The sequence below is a fragment of the Salvia hispanica genome, chromosome 6, assembly GCF_029641045.1.
Source record: "Salvia hispanica isolate PSC_SH4W2 chromosome 6, Shi_PSC_v1, whole genome shotgun sequence".
Classification (NCBI taxonomy): domain Eukaryota; kingdom Viridiplantae; phylum Streptophyta; class Magnoliopsida; order Lamiales; family Lamiaceae; genus Salvia; species Salvia hispanica.
Window position 1 is genome coordinate 43,392,590 of NC_142697.1, and position 21,127 is coordinate 43,413,716.

Consider the following 21,127-nt stretch of genomic DNA (forward strand, 5'->3'; position numbering starts at 1 on the left):
TGGTGGCGGCGCCGCCGCAGCTGATGGGGAAATTGGAGAAGAGGTAGCTGCCGATGTTGGTGTTGGTGCTCTCCATTTAAGACGGATCACAGTGGCAAGGCCCAATTTGGCAAAGCCCAAAATTTAAATGAGACTTTGTATAGTAGTTATGTCTTAGTGGGGAAAGTGGGAATAACCGTCTCAACCGCCACTTTCTCCAATTCACACATACCAACATTTTGTAGTATAACTGTTTCAACCGCCACTTTCTTGATATAACAAAACTGGCTTCTTCTATCTGTTAGTACTATTTTTTTTTTTTCTATTTTCATGTAATATTTTAGCTACTGATTTCTACTATATTTGTAAGAGTTTCAAACTTAGTGCTGTGATACTACAACAAATAAATCTTATAAGGAAATAAATTTAAAGATACAATTACTTGATTTAGAAATATTTTGAAAAATAGCCAAAATTTACTGCATTTATTGAGTACTATATTAACATTGTGCTTGTGTGTGACACTTCTATTTTATTTACTTTTTGTGGATACCAAAAAGGGAGATGTTTTTTAAGATATTTAAACGTAAGTGACGTATTTAGAATAAAAAGTCGTTGTCTATAATTGGATAAAAAATGGAAAAAAAAAATATTCTTAGTCTGTTTTTCGTAGTGTAAATTAATTCTACTAGTGTCTCTGTAAATAGTGTTTCATTAACATTTATGTAGACAATGAATAACGAGTGATCTGCCTAATGACAAGCATTAAACATCTATAAAATAATTCCAAAATTAAAGAATATATAGATAAATAATTGACGAGCGACATCAAAAGAGAGGGGAGGGCCCCTATAAACGAGTGAACATATATCAACCATAGCAACTAGCATGAAATCCTCAACCGTCCACGTCGTGTCTTCCTTGCATTTTAATTTAACAAAATTATATTACTCATAGTTCACTTATTAATATTAGTATCGTCGTTGTTATATATAAGTTCGTAGAAGAATACTACAACCCTAAGTATCTATTTGTTATACTATGCAAATCACTAAAGAGAGAAAAAAAATAACGTGCTAAGAAAATCATGGATGCATGACAGACTCCGACATATAAAACCTCAATGAGATTCGAATTCGAGACATACTAACAACAATTTATCTGCTTTCATCGCTAAATCGACACCGAACGACTTAAAGCAAATCTTCATTTTTGAACAAGTCATTGTGAATTAATACTGCACCATCCCCTTCACAATAAAATCGCTGGGCCACTCAAATAATTAAAGAATCACTAATTCAAATCGATGTTTTCTTGATCGACAAATAGTACATATATGCAATTTCCTCCCCCCTTCCTGGCCTTCCATCAAAAATAACTCTGCCTATTGGTCGAAGTTGATTTGATTTTTGGTCGGCATTATTATTAATTTTACTTTGGTCCACATATGTATTTATTGATTGGATAAGTAGAAAATTCACCATGAACGCTTGTACTTGTAATTACTCAAATCAAGTATTGAAATATCATATTGTGCAATGTCCACCACCAGTGGTTGATATGGTATCCCTTTTTAATTTGTCTCTATAGCTTAAAACTTAATTAAATAGATACCCACATATCATTAATCTTAATTATTATCGCATGTTGTTGCAAAGAATATTCAAACGTTCGGTGTTACCTATATATGTGCAAATATATTTGATATGTTGACTTTGGAAATGACCGTATTTAATGTGAATTATTAATAGTTATAATGTCATGTGACCAATAAATAAACACAGCCTGTAAATTCCTCTATAATATGAACGTCGAAGAATATCTGATGATCTAATTTGTTCATATTATAATCTTCTTTAATTAGTACTCCATTTTCGAGTTTATTGTCATGTGATTGATAGAACTGTCATGTCAATCCAACTTAACGGTAGCACTTGCAAACAACATTAATATTGTATTAATAATACTAAAGAATTGGACTCGCTAGGCCCCACCTCCTCTCCCCTAACCAAATAAATTAATTAATCAAATATCTCCATCGAGATGAAGAAATATACTTACATTTCACCATTGATCGAATTTGAATTCCAAGCCGAATTCCACCTATAGTTTTATTTAATAGATAAGTGACATCAAGAAGCTAATGGAATCTAGTAATGTATTGTTAGTTAAAGACCTAGGAGTCAATGAATAATTCTATATAGTCATTTGTATAGTCTCCACAAAATATGAAAAAGGAGATTTGCAATCATTCATCTCCATTCATTTATTTACCATAATAAATAAATAAGAAATTAGAATAAATATATTACTTAATTAACAAATTTAGGTAAATTTTTGACTTACTTTTGCCCTTGGAAAAACAGGAAAGGTGGTACATAATGGAAAGAGAGGCTGGCAATCCCAAGTAGTGGGTATAGTAGTTAGAGATAGAAAGATTCTGCATTAAAACCTTTCCTTTTCTTCTTTGAAATACTAGATTTTAGGGGGGGGGGGGGGGGGTGATGTTATTGTATTTTAAAAGTTCATGAATAAATATATATATGAAAAATGTCTTTTGTTTATGTTTACTTTTTTGAATGCTACAACCTCTTGCAATATTTGTACCAAAATCGAGAATATGGTGTCGCATTCTCGACTTTGGGACATTTTCCAAAATATTGAGGGTAGAGTTTTTTTTAAAGAACGAAGTTTAATTGGAAAAAAAATTAGGACACAGATTATACTTTAATGAATCCCTTTGTTTTAATTTTCTGAGGACAAATTAATTAATTGGCAGTCGATTGATCATAGATAACCCTTAGAACTGATCAGAGTGTAAGTAAAATTGTAAATCACCCTTAATTTGATCAAACAATCGACAAGAGTTGATGCAATTAAACTAACTCACAAAGTCTATGAACACATTAAAGTATTGGTCAATGAAAGCAAAATTCATTATTGATTTATTATCACTATATATCTATTGGAATCGTCTTTTTGCTAGCTTTGTGGAAAAATGATAAAATGAAAACCTCGACAAAATTGAGAAACTGCGAGGAGATTTCAGTTCAGCTCACTTGAAAATATTAAAAAAGGTAAATGGTTTTTCCACTATTTATATGCAATAGGGTTTTACAACAATTCTTCACCTCATCTCACTACTCACTAGTGAGAAGTATTCCACCTTCTTCTCAATGTTAATTTTTTGAAAAACCTCTTGAATTCCTCTCTCTCTCTCTTGAAAGCAGTACGAAGTTTCTCTCTCTTCTTCTAGATAGAGAATTTTTAAGAATTTCAAAGAATAATTTAGGTTTGATGCATTAATTGTGAATTATTTTATTAAATAAGAATTAATTTCCCCTTCAACCTTTTGTAGATCGAATCCATGGGTATTTTTGTCTCCAAAATTGGGAGAAGATCGAGACTCGACGAAATAGATCAGAATCAAAATGGTTCTTTCTCGTCTCGTGGTAAGTAGTTTAATATGATTTATGGTATTTCCACGCATAATTTTCATCTACTATAGTAATTCTTAAGAGCACATAATTTTATCTCAGGTAACAATAGTTTTAACCGCGAAAGCTACTTTCCAAATTCATGACACATTTAAAATATGATAGCAGTAAAAATATATCGACTGTATACAAAAATATATTACTTTTTTTATTTATATATAATTATTTTTGAAAGTGACGAAGATAGAGTAGTTGATTACGAACCTAAGCATGATGATATTTTATCATGTCATTGATTTGTCATTGCATATATAGTTGTCGACATTTTCTAGTGGAATTATTATGGGACATAGACTAGGAGTCAACATACACTGATTTTTATTCTGGTTGTTGGAAATTCAAGGCAGTAAACCTAAACTAACTGTATTTATTCTTTCTAAGTTGATTCGCCGTTATTGAAAATTCCATGTTCTGATTGGTTCTGGATGGAAAATTTCAAGCACAATTTAACTAATTTTTTACTCTTCAAATCGGATTTACGCAGACTTTATCGTAAATGATTTAATGAGGTTGATATTTAAAAAAAAAAGGTGATATGGATTATGGGGTAGGAAAATGATTTAATGAGGTTGATATTTAAAAAAAATCGGATTTACGCAGACTATATAGCAATTAGTAATTGCTATATTAATGATTATTTGAGTTCCTTGTTTCAAAAAGTTGATAAATAAGATTCCATTTGGAATTCACTGGATATATAAGTCAAAGTACACCTTGGTAAGCTTTTAAATTTTATTGGAATTTATAAGATAATTTAATTCTTTTTCTGTTGTATGCAAACTCACGTACCATAATAATAATAATAAAAAGTTCATTTCTGGTTATATTTTCAAGTTAAAGTAGACTTCCGCAAGTTGAGAATTAAATAAAATAGTGAATAATATCTTATTGAAAAACAACTACTACTATATGTTAATTTAAACAAGGACAAGCCAGGATTTTAATAGTATGACGCTGAAAGCATATTTTTATTATGAACAACTTTGGATCGGAAAAATTAAAATTGTACACATGGACCCCCTTAACTTAAGTGGCCTATTTGCAATGATAAAAAAATCTCACACATATAATATCCCAATTCCAAGTCCTAAATTCTAATAACTCGTTTTCAAAGATTTACAACATCACCACCTACGACAAGACCTTTACTGGAAAATTGAGTTTATCAAAAGCCATGTTATTTGGCTTTTCATTCTTATAACCATGTGAAATTATTATTGGTTTGATGCCACAATCTTTCATTTTCTCAGTTCTCTCTCATGTATTTTCTATGGTCTTAGCTTGCATATTAACAATATTAATTGTGTTACTTAGCTCTAGACTATATATTAAGTTCATATATAATATTACTTTGAAGATTAGTCGAGATATATTCCTTCATGCGGAGAGATATCTCGACTTGACTTAAAGACAATAATTTGCTTTCTTGTAACCTTTATTAAATTATTTTAAATATTTGTATTTTCTACTTTTGTTCCGTTGTAATAGCAATGACTACTTATATGTCTAACAACACTTAACCCTTGTCTATTACATCATTCGTCTCATTCAGGCACGACTTCTTTTAATTGTTAATTTGTTTCAACCAAGATGCTTCCTTTCCATATTTAGAATAAATTTTTTCACTTCTATTTTCTGATTAAAAAATATATATTTTTATTATACTCAACAAGAACCTAAAATCTCATGTAATTTAACAAATCTTCTCAAACATTTGAGCAGGCAGAAGAATAAAACCACTGAGCCGGGAAGTTCTGTTGCACGCAGCCGCACTCAAGGGTGACTATGATGCTGCCGAAGATCTCTTCAAAGACAAAAACTTGATCAAACATCCCATAACAGAAGGAGGTGAAATCGCATTGCACATAGCTGCTGTCGAACGCCATCAAGATTTCGTCTCAAAATTGTTAGAGGTTATGGAACGAGAAGACTTGGAGATTAAGAACGCGAAAGGGTGCACTGCACTATGCTTTGCTGCGGCTGGTGGCCACATTGGAATTGCTCGATTAATGTTGGACAAAAATTCAGATTTGGCAAAAGTTAAAGGTGATGGAGGAGTTTGGCCCCTCTACATGGCTGCATTGCAAGGATTTGGCGAAATGGCTAAACTTCTCCTCGATCACTCTGATATCGCATCTTGGACCAAATTGGATCAGGCTAACTTGCTAACGTCAGCAATCGACTCGGGGCTATATGGTAACGTTCACTAAACGAGTAGTGATTGCGGGTAATTCTTCTTTTTTTTTAAAAATAATTATATAATATTTTTTGTGTCAATTATTTAGATTTGGCTATAAAAATTGTGAAAGATGATATAACGTTAGCTTTGGCTAAAGATGCAAATAGCCAGACACCGTTGCAAGTGCTTGCGGGAAAATCCGTGGATTTTTCTAGTGACAATGGCCAAGGATTTTGGGACAACATTACAAGAAATGGTCAGTCTTCAAATAAGAGCAAAATTAATTGAGGCATAGAGAGTATTTTTCTCTTTTTTTGTTCAATTTTGTAACAAGATGTTGCATTTTCAGTGCTGAATTACATGAATATGTCAAAGACCGACGACGAGAATGCAGAAAAGGAGGATGCCTACACATTAATGGATTGTTTGTGGGATGCTGCGGAATCATGTAAAGAAGATGTTGAAGCAGGTACCGGTCATGTAGCTAGTGCTGCAGATACTGCGCAATTATTTTTTATAGCGGCGGAAGCGGGAAACGATGAATTCTTGGTGGAGCTATTTAAGAAGGACCATAATTTACTGTACAAGGTAAATGAAGATTCGCAGAGCATATTTCATGTTGCGGTGCAGCGTCGCTATAACAAAGTGTTCAGCTTGATGTTTGAGCTGGGTGGTACCAAAGATTTGCTAGCATCATACATAGATGACCATGGTAACAACATATTACACTTGGCTGGAAAATTAGCACCTCAAAATCAGCTCGACAGCATTCCCGGTGCACCTTGGCAGATGCAACGGGAAGTATTGTGGTTCAAGGTAATTAATTTATATACATATATATAGGGGTAGTTCTGTAATTAAGATTTTTTTTTGAAAAATGAGAATTGAAAATCATATCAGTTCGTAAATACATTAATATCATTGTCAGGTGGTGGAGAAGCTCGTACAACCCGCATTCCGATACAAGAAGAACTCGGAAAACCAAACGCCCCGCGAGCTATTCATGTCGGAGCACAAAGATCTGCGTGCGGAGGCGGAGAAATTCATGAAGCAGACTGCGAAATCGTGCATGCTGGTGACGATGCTGATCGCGACGGTGGTGTACACGGCAGCCTTCACGGTCCCGGGCGGGTACGACGGCAGGGGAGCGCCGAACCTGGAGAGCAAGAAAATGTTCGTGGTGTTCCCAGTTGCGGAGACGGTGGCGACGCTGTCGTCGCTGACGTCGATGCTGATGTTCCTGTCCATCCTGACGTCGCGGTACTCGGACGAGGACTTCATGGTGAAGCTGCCGTACTGGATGGTGGTCGGGGTGGCGACGCTGTTCTTCTCGATCGTGGCGATGATGGTGGCGTTCTGCTCGTGCCTGCTGTTTTTTGAGCACGGGTGGGTGGCGGTGGCGCTGCTGCTGATGTTTCTGGTGATTGTACCGGCGATGTTTGTGGTGTTGAAGTATCCTTTGTTGAGGACTATCTTAAGCTGTACGTATAGCTGCACGTGGCTGTTTCGCAACGACGGACGCCTGCATTCGTAGGCGCCTAGATGCACGTGCTTGCTTTGTTTATGCACGTGATAGATTATGGTTTATGAAACTAATGATAACATAAACTCGGCAGATGTTGAAGGTGTATATATGTGTGTGTTTGTATGCATTAGATAATTACTCCTCCCTAGTTTTCGAACCACTTAATTAGATTACGCTACTGTATTTATTACTCCACTAGCTGTGTTCTATAAAAATATACGGAGTATATTATTTTATTATTTTGATTAATCGTGCAAAATTACCAGATATTTTTATTTTTTATACTCCCACCGTTCCACAAAAGATGTCACACTTGTCGGACGATACCGGATTTTAGGAGGTTTTGTTTTATGTGTTAAATGATTAGAGAAAATATAATTTTTATATTCATGTGAGAGAGAACTTTTACCAAAAAGGGAAATGTGACATCTTTTGTGGGACAAACTAAAAGGGAAAGTGTGACATCTTTTGTGGGACGGAGGGATTACTATTTTTCACATTAAGGTAAGCTTCATATTTTACTCCCTCCGTCCCATAAACATGCAACATTTGTTTTTCGGCACGAGATTTTATGCAGTGTTGTTTTGTGAGTTAATGGAGAGAGAGTAAAAAAAGAGAGAAGAAAAAGTAGAGAGAGTATTGTTACCTTTTATAGAAAGGTTTCATTTTTAATGGGACAGATTAAAAAGGAAAACATTTCATTTAATGGGACAGAGGGAGTACTTTTTTATAATAATTCAGCGCATGTGGCCGAAGAGGGCCTTGTCGGACCAGAAGCGGCGGCCGCATTCGGTGCATGGCGGCGCGTCATTTTAGCGGCGGGTTTGGGCGGCGGTCGGAGGAGCTTGAGGTGCTTCTTTCTAGGGTTTTTGAGGGCGGCGCCGCCGCAGTTGATGTAGTTGCCGATGTCGGTGTTGGTGCTGTCCATTTAAGACGGATAAGAGTAGCAAGGCCCAATTTGGCAAAGCCCATACTTTAAATGAGACTTTGGTGAGTAGTTTTGACTTAGTGGGGAAAGTGGCAATTACCGTACATCTCAACCGCCACTTTCTCCAGTTCACACATACCAACATTTTGTAGTATAACTGTTTCAACCGCCACTTTCTTGATATAACCAAACTGGCTTCTTCTAACTGTTAGTACTATTTTTTTTTCTTTCTATTTTCATGTAATATTGTATAGCTACTGATTTCTACTGTCTTATTAAGAGTTTCAAACTTTGTTTGCTTAGTGCGGTGATACTACAACAAATTAATCTTAAAAAGGAAATAAAATTAAAGATACAATTATTTGCGTTAGAAATATTTTTAAAAATAGCCAAAATTTAGATATTTTTATTGGGATACCAAAATGGGAGATATTTTTTAAGACATTTAAACGTAAGTGATGTATTTAATTAGAATAAAAAATTGTTGTCTATAATTGGATAAAAAATGAGAGAAAAAATATTCTTAGTATGTTTGTCGTAGTGTAGACTAATTCTACTAGTGTCTCTGACTCTCTCTGTAAATAGTATTTCAGTATTGTGCACTATTGTGTTTAATATTTATCATGTACTGGTAAATAAATCTACGATAGATTAAGGCCGGGTTTATGATTTTTAGTTTCCCAATTTCAAACATAGTTAATTTGTGTAGACAATGAATAACAACTGATCTACCTAATGACAAGCATTAAACATCTAAAAAGTAATTCCAAAATTACAGAATATATAGACAAATAATTGGCGAGACAGCAAAATATCGAGAGGGCCCCTATATTAATAAACGAGTGAAAATCAACCATAGCAAGAAATCCTCAACCGTCAACGTCTTGTCTTCATTTCAATTTAACAAAATTGGATTACTCATAGTTCACTTATTAATATTTAGTATCGTCGCTGTTATAAGTTCGTAGAAGAATACAACACTAAGTATATACTTTGTTATACTATGCAAATCACTAAAGAGAGAAAAAACGTACTATCAGATACATAAAACATCGATGAGATTCGAATTTGAGACATTCTAACAACAATCTATATGCTTCCTTCGCTAAATCGACACCGAACGACTTAAAGCAAATTTTAACTTTTGAATAAGTCATTGTGAATTAATAAGATCCAGTGCACCATCCCCTTCACAATAAAATCGCTGGGCCACTCAAATAATTAAAGAATCACTAATTCAAATCGATGTTTTCTTGATCGACAAATAGTACATATATGCAATTTCCTCGCCCCTTCCTGGCCTTGCATCAAACAATACTTTGCCTATTGGTTGAAGTTGATTTGATTTTGGTCGGCATTACTATTAATTTTACTTTGGTCCACATACATATATATTTATTGATATTGGATAAGTAGAAAATTCAACATGCACGCTTGTACTTGGCGCTCTTTAGAGAAATTAATTTTATTTTATTTTTGCTGATGACCTAATTAATATAGTATTAATATAATTACTCAAATTAAATATTGAAATATCATATTGTGCAATGTCCACCACCAGTGGTTGATATGGTATCCCTTTTTTGTCTCTACAGCTTAAAACTTAATTAAATAGATACCCACATATATATCATTAATTAATCTTAATTGTTGTTGCAAAGAATATTCAAACGTTCGGCGTTACCTACCTATATATGTGCAAATATATTTGATATGCAGACTTTGGAAATGACCCTATTTAATGTAAGTTATCAATAGTTATAATGTCATGTGACCAATAAATAAACACAGTCTGTAAATTCCTCTGTAATATGAACGTCGAAGAATATCTAATGATCTAATTTGTTCATATTATAATCTTCTTTAATTAGTACTCCATTTTTGAGTTTATTGTCATGTGATTGATAGAACTGTCATGTCAATCCAACTTAACGATAGCACTTGCAAACAACATTAATATTGTATTAATAATACCAAAGAATCGGACTCGCTAGGCCCCACCTCCTCTCCCCTAACCAAATAAATCAATTAATTAAATATCTCCATCGAAATGAAGAAATATACTTACATTTCACCATTGATCGAATTTGAATTCCAAGCCGAATTCCACCTATAGTTTTATTTAATAGATAAGTGACATCAAGAAGCTAATGGAATCTAGTAATGTATTGTTAGTTAAAGACCTAGGAGTCAATGAATCATTCTAGTATATAGTAGCCATTTTAATAGTCTCCATGGAGTATGAAAAAGGAGATTTGTAATCATTCATCTCCGTTCATTTATTTACCATATTAAATAAATAAGAAATTAGAATAAATATATTATTAATTAACAAATTTAGGTAAATTTTTGACTTACTTTTCCCTTGGAAAAACAGGAAAGGTGGTATATAATGGAAAGAGAGGCTGGCAATCCCAAGTAGTGGGTTTAGTAGTTAGAGAAAGAAAGATTCTGCATGAAAACCTTTCCTTTCTTCTTTGAAATAGGAGTACTAGATTTTAAGGGGGGGTGCTGTTATTGTTTTTCAAAATTCAAGAATAAATATATATATGAAAAATGTCTTTTGTTTATGTTTATTTTTTGAATGCTACAACCTCTTGCAATATTTGAAAAAATTATACCAAAAAATCGAGAATATGGTGTAGCATTCTCGACTTTGGGACATTTTCCAAAATATTGTGTAGAATTTTTTTAAAAAGAACGAAGTTCAATTGAAAAAAAAAAAATAGGACACAAATTATACTTTACTGAAACCCTTTGTTTTAATTTTCTGGGGACAAATTAATTAATTGGCAGTCGATCGATCATAGATGACCCTTAGAACTGATTAGAGTGTATGTAAAATTGTAAATAACCTTTTGATAAAAGAGTCGACAAGAGTTGATGTTGATGCAATTAAACTAGTTCAAAGTCTATGAACGCATTATATTACTATTGGTCAATGAATACAAAATTAATTAATGATTTATAATTACTATATTTCTATTGGAATCATCTTTTTGCTAACTTAAGATTTTTCCACACCCTGTGGAAAATTGATAAAATGAATATCGACAAAAGTGAGAAACTGCGAGGAGATTTCAGTTCTGCTCACTTGAAAATATTAAAAAGATAAATGAATTTTTCCACTATTAATAAGTGATAGGGTTTTGCAACAATTCTTCATCTCATCTCACTACTCACTAGCTAGTGAGAAGTTTTCCACCTTCTTGTCAAGGTAAATTTCAATTCAAAAACCTCTCGAATTCCTCTCTCTCTTGAAAGCAGTACGCAGTTTCTCTCTTTTCTTCTTGATATAGAATTTTTATGAATTTCAAAGAATAATTTAGGTTTGATGCATTAATTGTGAATTATTTTGTTATATAAGAATTAATTTCCCCTTCAACCTTTTGTAGATCGAAACCATGGGTATTTTTGTCTCCAAAACCGGGAGAAGATCGAGATACGACGAAATAAATCAGAATCAAAATGGTTCTTTCTCGTCTCGTGGTAAGAAGTTTACATGATTTATGGTATTTCCACGCATAATTTTCATCTACTATAGTACTCCCTCCGTCCCACACAATTTGAGCCACTATTCCATTTTGGGTCGTCCCACATAATTTGACACACTTCACCTTTACTATTTTTAGTAGTGGACCTCATATTCCACTAACTCATTCCTACTCATATTTTATTATAAAACTAATACTTTAAAAGTAGGAACCACATCCCACCAACTTTTTCAACTCACTTTCTATTAGATTTCTTAAATCTCGTACTGAATTAAAGTGTCCTAAATTATGTGGGACGGAGGGAATAATTCTTAAGAGCACATAATTTTATCTCAGTTAACTAGAGTTTTAACCGCGAAATCTACTTTCCAATTCATGACATATTTAAAATATGATAGCAGTAAAAATATGTATAGTAGTAGTAGTATTTATTTATATGTGTGTGTATATCCATCGACTGTACCTACAAATATATACTCCTTATTTATTTATATATAATTATTTTTTAAAGTGACAAAGATAGAGTAGTTGATTACGAATCCATGCATGACGATATTTTTTCATGTCATGGATGTGTCATTGCATATAGTTGTCGACATTTTCTAGTGGAATTATTATGGGACATAGACTAGGAGTCAACATACACTGATTTTTATTCTGGTTGTTGGAAATTCGAGGCAGTAAACCTAAACTAACTGTATTTATTCTTTCTAAGTTGATTCGCCGTTATTGAAAATTCCATGTTCTGATTGGTTCTGGATGGAAAATTTCAAGCAAATTTTAACTTATTTTTTACCCTAGTTAGACCATTTCCAAGGATACACTAAAACTTAAAATGAGATAGGTATTTAGTTCCAATAATACCAAAAAACCAATTCCATTTTTGGTTTTTGAGAAAAAAAATACCTATCTTTAGATTTACACTAAACTCAAACCCAAAACTTTTTCAAATTTTGTGAGTAAAAAGAGCATAATAAAGAGAATATTCTTTTAAGTTTGAGTTTAGTGTAAATGGTTGGAGTAAAATCATATTTTATGTGACATTTACACTAAAATGAGTTTGGGTTTAGTGTAAATAGTTGGAGATGCTCTTAGCTTCAAATCGGATTTACACAGACTAGTTTATCGTAAATGATTTAATGAGGTTGATATTTTTTTTTGAAAAAAAGGTGATATGGATTATGGGGTACCGTAACTATATTTTTTAAAAATCAATTACTATATTTGATCACTCAACTTTAATGTTTCATGCACGATCAATTTTCCAGTCTATTCTTTTTCAATTTTATTGTATTGTTATGTAATTTATTCTTACAATTATATATAGTACTCCATGAATTAGTAATTGCTATATTAATGATTATTTGAGTTCCTTGTTTCAAAAAGTTGATAAATAACTAGATTCCATTTGGAATTCACTTCATATATAAGTCAAAGTACAACTTGGTAAACTTTTAATTTTTATTGGAATTTATAAGATAATTTAATTCTTTTTCTGTTGTATGCAAACTCACGCACCATAATAAAAAAAAGTTCATTTCTGGTTACATTTTCAAGTTAAAGTAGACTTTCGCAAGCAGTGGTGGATCCAGACATTTCATATTGGGGGTACGATAATAATTATATTGACTTGAAAATGTAAAATTCAATCTATCTTTTTTCTTTTGTTATCTCAATTTTTTCTATTTAGTCATTTCATTAAATAAAAAATATTTAGTGTTATTACTTGAAAAAATTTCACTATTAAATTGGGGGGTTTTAGATATTTTTATTTAACAAAGAATTTATTTTAATTTATAGAAAGTTCAAAATATTTAAACTAAAAATAAAATGTATCATATTTTCTATAGAATCTAAAAATATGAGCATAATAGAAATCATAAACATATATTCAACCATGATGTACTTATGCGAAATAATATAAGCATAAATAGACACAGTGAACTTGAGAGATATAGCCATAAACGCACTACATAGGGTTCGAACCCAGGGCACTATGTGGAGATATGATGCTTTTACCACTAGGCTAATCGGATATAAAAGTCCCCCTTGTTCTTAATTGGATCCACCAGTGTTCGCAAGTTGAGAATTAAATAAAATAGTGAATAATATCTTATTGAAAAACAACTACTACTATATGTTAATTTAAACAGGGACAAGCCAGGATTTTAATAGTATGATGCTGAAAGCATATTTTTATTATGAACAACTTTGGATCGGAAAAATTAAAATTGTATAAAAAAAAAAGTGAAAGCAAGCAAGCATCTTTGCAAACGAACAAACCCTACACATGGACCCCCTTAACTTAAGTGGCCTATTTGCAATGTTAATAAAAAGCTCATACATATTATTCCAAGTCCTAAATTCTAATAACTCGTTTTCAAAGATTTACGACATCATCACCTACGACAAGACATTTATTGGAAAATTGTGTTTATGAAAAGCCATGTTATTTGGCTTTTCATTCTTATAACCATGTGAAACTATTATTGGTTTGATGTCATAATCTTTCATTTTCTCAGTTCTCTCTAATGTATTTTCAACGGTCTTAGCTTGCATATTAACAGCATTAATTGTGTTACTTAGTTATAGACTATATATTAAGTTCATATATATATATATATATTACTGTGAAGACTAGCTAGTCGAGATATATTCCATCCTGCAGAGAGATATCTCAACTTGACATAAAGACAATAATTTGCTTTCTTGTAACCTTTATTAAATTATTTTGAATATTTGTATTTTCTTACTTTTGTTCCTTTGTTATAGCAATGACTACTTATATTTCTAACAACACTTTCATTATGTGGAAACGGACAATGCCCCTTGTCTATTAGTAGTACTTCCTTCGTCTCATTCAGGCACACATTTTTTAATTGTTAATTTGTTTCAACCAAGATGCTTCCTTTCCATATTTAGAATAAAATTTGTTTGTTCTATTTTCTCATTAAAATATTCATTTATTTTTTGATACTCAACAAGAACCTAAAATCTCATGTAATTTAACAAATCCTTCTCAAACATTTGAGCAGGCAGAAGAATAAAACCACTGAGCCGGGAAGTTGTGTTGCACGCAGCCGCACTCAAGGGTGATTGCGCTGCCGCCGAAAATCTTTTCAAAGACAAAAACTTGATCAAACATCCCATAACAGAAGGAGGTGAAATCGCACTGCACATAGCTGCCGTCGAAGGCCATCAAGATTTCGTCTCAAAATTGTTAGAGGTCATGGAAAGAGAAGACTTGGAGATTAAGAACGCTTTAGGGTGCACTGCACTATGCTTTGCTGCAGCTGGTGGCCACATTGGAATTGCTCGATTAATGTTGGACAAAAATCCAGATTTGGCAAAAGTTAGGGGTACTGATGGAGGAGTTTGGCCCCTCTACATGGCTGCATTGCAAGGATTTGGCGAAATGGCTGAACTTCTCCTCATTCCCTCTGATATAGCATCTTGGACCGAACTAGAAAAGGCTGACTTGCTAACTTCAGCAATCGACTCGGGGCTATATGGTAACGTTCACTAAACGAGTAGTGATTGTGGGTAATTCTTATTTTTTTTGTATTTTTTAAATAATATATAATATTATTTGTGTTTATTATTTAGATTTGGCTGTAAAAATTGTGGACGGCGATAAAACGTTAGCTTTGGCTCAAGATGCAAATGAACTGACACCATTGCAAGTGCTTGCGGGAAAATCCGTGGCATTTTCTAGTGACAATGGCCAAGGATTTTGGGACAACATTTCAAGAAATGGTCAGTGTTCAAATATAAGCAAAATTAATTGAGGCATAGACACAGAGAGTATATTTCTCTTTTTTCCTTCAATTTTCTAACAAGATGTTCCTTACATAATATTTACAGTATTGAACTACATGAATATGCCAAAGACCGAAGATGAGAATGCAGAAAAGGTGAATGCCTACACATTAATGGATTGTTTGTGGGATGCTGCGGAATCATGTAAAGAAGAAGTTGAAGCAGGTATCGGTCATGTAGCTAGTGCTGCAGATACTGCGCAATTATTTTTTATAGCGGCGGAAGCGGGAAACGATGAATTCTTGGTGGAGCTATTCAAGAAGGACCATAATTTACTGTACAAGGTAAATGAAGATTCGCAGAGCATATTTCATGTTGCGGTGCGGCGTCGCTATAACAAAGTGTTCAGCTTGATGTTTGAGCTGGATGGTACCAAAGATTTGCTAGCATCATACATAGATGACAAAGGTAACAACATATTGCACTTGGCTGGAAAATTAGCACCTCAAAATCAGCTCGACAGCATTCCCGGTGCACCTTGGCAGATGCAACTGGAAGTGTTGTGGTTCAAGGTACGAGATTTTTCATTATAGAAATATTAATTTAATTATATAAGTACAGTACATATATATAGGGGTAGTTCTGGTAATTAAGAATTTTTTTAAAAAATGAGAATTGAAAATCGTATCAGTTCGTAAATACATTAATATCATTGTCAGGTGGTGGAGAAGCTCGTACAACCCGCATTCCGATACAAGAAGAACTCGGAAAACCAAACGCCCCGCGAGCTATTCATGTCGGAGCACAAAGATCTGCGTGCGGAGGCGGAGAAATTCATGAAGCAGACTGCGAAATCGTGCATGCTGGTGACGATGCTGATCGCGACGGTGGTGTACACGGCAGCCTTCACGGTCCCGGGCGGGTACGACGGCAAGGGAGCGCCGATCCTGGAGAGCAAGAAAATGTTCGTGGTGTTCCCAGTTGCGGAGACGGTGGCGACGCTGTCGTCGCTGACGTCGATGCTGATGTTCCTGTCCATCCTGACGTCGCGATACTCGGACGAGGACTTCATGATGAAGCTGCCGTTCTGGATGGTGGTCGGGGTGGCGACGCTGTTCTTCTCGATCGTGGCGATGATGGTGGCGTTCTGCTCGTGCTTGCTGTTTTTCGAGCACGGGTGGTTGGCGGTGGCACTGCTGCTGCTGTTTTTTGGGATCGTGCCGGCGATGTTTGTGGTGTTGAAGTATCCTTTGTTGAAGAATATCTTTAAGTGTACGTATAGCTGCACCTGGTTGTTTCGCTCGGACGGACGCCTGCATTCGTAGATGCACGTGTTGTTTTGACCGTACGGCCCAGTCCATCGTTATACTACTATTGCAGCAAGATCTGCTCCTCCCTTGCCAACTGCAGATCGTTATACTACTATTATTAGGGCACGTGATGGATTATCGCTTATGTGTGTAATAGTATAAAATAAAATCAGCATTCCAGATATGTTGAAGATGTATATATGTGTGTTTGTATGCATTAGATTATTAAATAATAGGACTCCCTAGTTTTCGAACCACTACTACTCCATCCACTATGTTCAAAAAAAAATATACGAGTATATTATTTTATTAGTTTATATTTTGATTCATCGGGTGAATACTACTCTAGATATTTTTATTTTGATACTCCTTCCGTCCCAGATAATTTATCCCATTTTTTCATTTCGGTCTGTCATATAATTTGTCTCATTTCACTTTTTATCATTTTTGGTAGTGGAACTCATATTCCATTAACTCATTCTTATTCACATTTTATTATAAAACTATTATTTAAAAATAGGACTTGCATTCCACTAACTTTTTCAACTCACTTTTCATTACATTTCTTAAAATCTGTGTTCGATCAAAGTGGGATAAATTATCTATGACAAAGGGGAGTAATATATTTCTCTTTTAAGGTAGGGAATGGATCCCCTGCTGTGCTCCCACCACAGCAGGGTGTGTTGTGCACTCACAGCTCATTATTATATTTATAAAATCAAATATTAAAATACTCCCTCCGTCCAACAATAGGAGTCCCATTTCTTATCGGTGCGGGTTTTAAGAAATGTTAAGAAAAGTGAGTGGAAGAAAGTTAGTGGAATAGAGGTCCCACTTGTATATATTAGTTTTAAATGTATGTGAGTGGAATGGGTTGGTGGAATGTGGGGCCTCTTTACCATTTATGGTAATTATGAACCGGGACTCCTATTCGTGGACGGACCAAAATGGAAAAACGGGACTCCTATTCGCGGACGGAGGGAATACTAAGTATATTACATTTTAATATTGCGTTGTGAGTGCACAGCACACCCTGCTGTGGTGGGAGCACAGCAGGAGCTTCATTTTCTACTCAACTAATTATACCTCAACCAGTACTACTTTTTTTTTAAATCTCTCTCCTACTAAAATGGTCTTCACTCTTTATTTGAAAACAAAAACGAGCTAGAATAAAATAAAACAAAAAAAAAAAGAAAAAAAGAATGAAATTGTGACGGTTAGATTTTTCTTTAATTTGTCGGGGGTTATAATTGTTTTGCTTTTTAACGTCGACTTTGATTTTTTTTTAAAATAAATTAATAAAGACTAATTAGCCACGCGTTAAATGTAAAACCCGTTTTCTTTCTCTCATATCGAAATTAAGGGGATATTTCACTGAATGATTAAAAGATTTCTCTTCAAAGTTGTAGCTAATCGTATCCACTCGCTCATATACATACATAGATTAACACTACAACTTGTGTAAGTAAAGATCAAGCAGAGAAACAATGGCAAATTTTCTCCTCAATCTTCCAAACAATTTCAGAGCAGTTTCCGTTTCTGCCTCTACTTCCTCTAATGGTAACTCTTTTCTCATCAATTGAAATTATCTTCACTCTTAGATAAATGATTGCTCGATTTTCACATTTAGGATTCTGGGCAACTTGTCTGTCTAGACCCATAATTTTTCAATATCCTAATTGCAAGATTGTAGTCGCTTAAATCATGGGATTCCCTTAATTTGAATTAGCTAGAGAAGCTTTTAATTATATTCTTTTTCAATTTTGGGGTAAAGTGTTTGAATTGATGTTCTCTAGTGACTCATGAGCTGCTGGATTTTGTTTCATTGCAAAAAAAATGTAATCTTTGTTCCTTTAATGACTTCAGCAAGGGAAACAATTTCATATTTTTGCAGTCTCTAGTTATAGTTCTGTTAGGATCTTCATTGAAATCAATTTTGTTGCTTGTGCTTGTTATTTCACATTGAACTGGAAATTGAGGTCAATGCAATAGCTAATTAGTTGGTTTATCATATGGTAGATAAATGGGATTATTGATTTGTTGGGGAATCTAATTTGTTGGTGATTTGTGGATTCTAGGATCACCTCCTACTGTGCCTCAACAGGGAGGGCCAGTGATTCTTGAGCTTCCTCTGGATAAAATCCGGAGACCTCTCATGCGTACGAGATCCAACGACCCTCAAAAGGTGAAGGAACTCATGGATAGCATTAGTGAAATCGGGCTTCAAGTACCTGTAAGCTCGATATCTCCCCCTTTTTATGCCAAGTTGAGGCTATGCAAAAAGATCTTGCTCGATGTTACAGATAATACTCATATATAGACATTTATAGTAGTAGTAGTAGTTTCTTATCCACATTCCACGATGAGGAAGACGAGTTTTTGTTCAAGTAGGGCTTGTGGATTTTGGGAGTATTGTGCATTGATAGTGCAGAGACAATCCTCCTATATATATATATAGGCATCTTATGTATGTAGTAATAGTAGTTTCTTATCCACAACGACGAAGACAGCTTATGTTAGAAGTAGGCTTGTGGATTCATGGGCTCAAGTAATCAAGAATGGCATCAAGCTCGATATCTCCCTTTTTTGCATCTAAACATGACGTATTGAGGCTGTGTATTCTGAATTCTAACATTACATTGAAACATAATGATTTCTAATATTATGCAAAGAGTGTAGGTAGCCTTAGAGACAATGCTCATATGTCGTATAGGTAGTCGTTTCTTATCCACAGTGAGAAAGGCCGGTTTTTGATAAATATAGGCGTGTGAAGAAATCACTGGAAGCTCAATAAATAACTCCCCCTTTTCAATCTGAGCTTTGCCAAGTTGAGGATGTGTTTTCTGAATTCTAACATTGCACATTCTGATAGACAATATTCTGCGATGAAACCGTGTTACATCCTTTCGTATCCTTAGAGACGATACTCATATGCATAAGCAGCATGAGGCGCCTCGTTAGATTATAATCTTTCTACCTGTCTTGTGCAGATAGACGTGCTTCAGGTAGATGGTGAATATTATGGTATGTATTGCATCTGCAGACTTATTTTCAAGATATTTTGTTATGGCCTTAGATATTCACCTGTGGTTTGTATCTCCATAGGTTTTTCCGGCTGCCATCGGTATGAAGCTCACCAGCGGCTAGGGCTGCCAACCATACGTTGCAAAGTTCGACGTGGGACAAAGGAAACACTAAGGTACCCCCGAGTTTTGGTATTCTCTATCATTCAACTTGCTGTGTCATTTCTTGTCTTGAGTCTGGCTTCATTTCTATGTTTTAGGCATCACCTTCGCTGACGGCACAAATCGGTTGTAAGGTATAGTTTTTTCACCGTTATGGTGGGATGTAAACTATTAACTAGATGCCACCTTGTAGACTGATATGTATACGAATTTTAATTAGTATTTCTTCTCAGACTTTGATATTACAGACAAAAACAAGTTGAGCCAAATATGATAATTACCAAATATACTAGTAGTAGTAGTATAAAATTGATTCATTTTGTGGAATTTTTATTTTGCGGCTTAGACTGTAGTAAAGGAGCCGTATTTTTGTTGTCGATACTTCTCAAACTGAAATGACTGACCTGTATAGCTTACATTCCGATTTCTGTTGTCAATGTTACTAAGGCTGAAATGATGTAGACATGTAGTAGTATTGAATCTAAAGTACACTAACATCCAAGACAAGATAACTACGAGTAGTATTCATTCCGTCCCATAATAGATGATATACTTTAAGTAATGGCATGAGATTTTAGGAGATGTTTTATGTTAAGTGAAGAGAAAAAATAGTATATTTATATTAATGTGAGAGAGAATTTTTTTTAACAAAAGAAAATAGGATATTTTTGACGAGACAAATTAAAAAGAAATGTGTGACATTTATTATGGGACGAATGGAGTATTTTTTAAAATTTTGATTTGTGGAACGTTGCTTTTAGCTTTTTCTCTGAAACACACTATAGAGAGTGAAAAAAGTATCGGAAAAAAAAGGATCGAAGAAGGTGAAAACAAGCCCAGCACAATCTTTTTTAACAAGGAGAAAAATAGGATCTGAATTTTCTTTATTTCAAGCATTTTACCTACTGAAAAAAATTTGAGTTAACTTAATGTTAATATTCTATTTTTTTTAACTTGTTTATAAATATTTTGATCTTTAAAGCGGATGATTAATCATATATTCTCACGTTCCTGAATAGCTGGGACATTGAGAAATATTCAGAAAGGTATTTCGAGAATTGGTCTGATTGCTCCTTTCATTTGAAGAAAGGAAGTGGCTTTTTGGAAGCTCAAAAAATGAACGTCTTCTTTCGATATAAGAAATTCTTCTAGTAATTTCATATAACGAAAATGGAAAAAATGTCTCCAAATATTACAAACTATTACAAAATTATATTAATTGAATTTAATAAAAGTCCAAGGCACGGCTTTAACCATATTTTAACTCCGTG

At 34.0% G+C, this 21,127-nt stretch overlaps 3 protein-coding genes across 5 annotated transcripts; all 3 read left to right on the forward strand.

Annotated features, from left to right (window-relative positions):
- The first annotated feature begins 2,918 nt into the window (after positions 1-2,918).
- LOC125205810 (uncharacterized) lies at positions 2,919-7,429 on the forward strand. 2 transcript variants are annotated; one of them, XM_048104951.2, is made up of 6 exons: positions 2,919-3,056; positions 3,338-3,431; positions 5,199-5,672; positions 5,762-5,911; positions 6,005-6,471; positions 6,584-7,429. In XM_048104951.2, exons 2-6 carry the CDS (start codon positions 3,347-3,349, stop codon positions 7,187-7,189), a joined length of 1,782 nt encoding a protein of 593 aa, XP_047960908.1. In that variant the 5' UTR covers positions 2,919-3,056; positions 3,338-3,346; the 3' UTR covers positions 7,190-7,429. The 2 variants fall into 2 exon arrangements, with proteins under 2 accessions (XP_047960908.1, XP_047960907.1); XM_048104950.1 differs by lacking the exon at positions 2,919-3,056 and adding an exon at positions 3,089-3,208.
- A 3,743-nt stretch (positions 7,430-11,172) lies between these two features.
- Positions 11,173-16,928, forward strand: LOC125205809 (uncharacterized). Of its 2 annotated transcripts, none has more exons than XM_048104948.2 (6): positions 11,173-11,325; positions 11,504-11,597; positions 14,638-15,114; positions 15,209-15,358; positions 15,467-15,933; positions 16,081-16,928. In XM_048104948.2, exons 2-6 carry the CDS (start codon positions 11,513-11,515, stop codon positions 16,684-16,686), a joined length of 1,785 nt encoding a protein of 594 aa, XP_047960905.1. In that variant the 5' UTR covers positions 11,173-11,325; positions 11,504-11,512; the 3' UTR covers positions 16,687-16,928. The 2 variants fall into 2 exon arrangements, with proteins under 2 accessions (XP_047960905.1, XP_047960906.1); XM_048104949.2 differs by lacking the exon at positions 11,173-11,325 and adding an exon at positions 11,346-11,374.
- A 1,101-nt stretch (positions 16,929-18,029) lies between these two features.
- On the forward strand, positions 18,030-20,183 carry SRX (sulfiredoxin). Its single transcript, XM_048103185.2, has 5 exons — positions 18,030-18,231; positions 18,750-18,904; positions 19,662-19,695; positions 19,777-19,870; positions 19,955-20,183. Exons 1-5 carry the CDS (start codon positions 18,159-18,161, stop codon positions 19,968-19,970), a joined length of 372 nt encoding a protein of 123 aa, XP_047959142.1. The 5' UTR covers positions 18,030-18,158; the 3' UTR covers positions 19,971-20,183.
- The last annotated feature ends 944 nt before the right edge of the window (positions 20,184-21,127 follow it).

What these genes read in the sequence shown, in the direction of transcription:
- SRX (XM_048103185.2), top strand. Translation starts at nt 18,159, where the DNA reads ATGGCAAATTTTCTCCTCAATCTTCCAAACAATTTCAGAGCAGTTTCC. An exon ending in TGCCTCTACTTCCTCTAATG is followed by an intron (nt 18,232 to 18,749) that starts GTAACTCTTTTC and finishes TGTGGATTCTAG; the next exon opens with GATCACCTCCTACTGTGCCT. An exon ending in GGTAGATGGTGAATATTATG is followed by an intron (nt 19,696 to 19,776) that starts GTATGTATTGCA and finishes GTATCTCCATAG; the next exon opens with GTTTTTCCGGCTGCCATCGG.
- LOC125205809 (XM_048104948.2), top strand. Translation starts at nt 11,513, where the DNA reads ATGGGTATTTTTGTCTCCAAAACCGGGAGAAGATCGAGATACGACGAA. An exon ending in TGGTTCTTTCTCGTCTCGTG is followed by an intron (nt 11,598 to 14,637) that starts GTAAGAAGTTTA and finishes ACATTTGAGCAG; the next exon opens with GCAGAAGAATAAAACCACTG. An exon ending in GGACAACATTTCAAGAAATG is followed by an intron (nt 15,359 to 15,466) that starts GTCAGTGTTCAA and finishes TAATATTTACAG; the next exon opens with TATTGAACTACATGAATATG.
- LOC125205810 (XM_048104951.2), top strand. Translation starts at nt 3,347, where the DNA reads ATGGGTATTTTTGTCTCCAAAATTGGGAGAAGATCGAGACTCGACGAA. An exon ending in GGACAACATTACAAGAAATG is followed by an intron (nt 5,912 to 6,004) that starts GTCAGTCTTCAA and finishes TTGCATTTTCAG; the next exon opens with TGCTGAATTACATGAATATG. An exon ending in GGGAAGTATTGTGGTTCAAG is followed by an intron (nt 6,472 to 6,583) that starts GTAATTAATTTA and finishes TATCATTGTCAG; the next exon opens with GTGGTGGAGAAGCTCGTACA.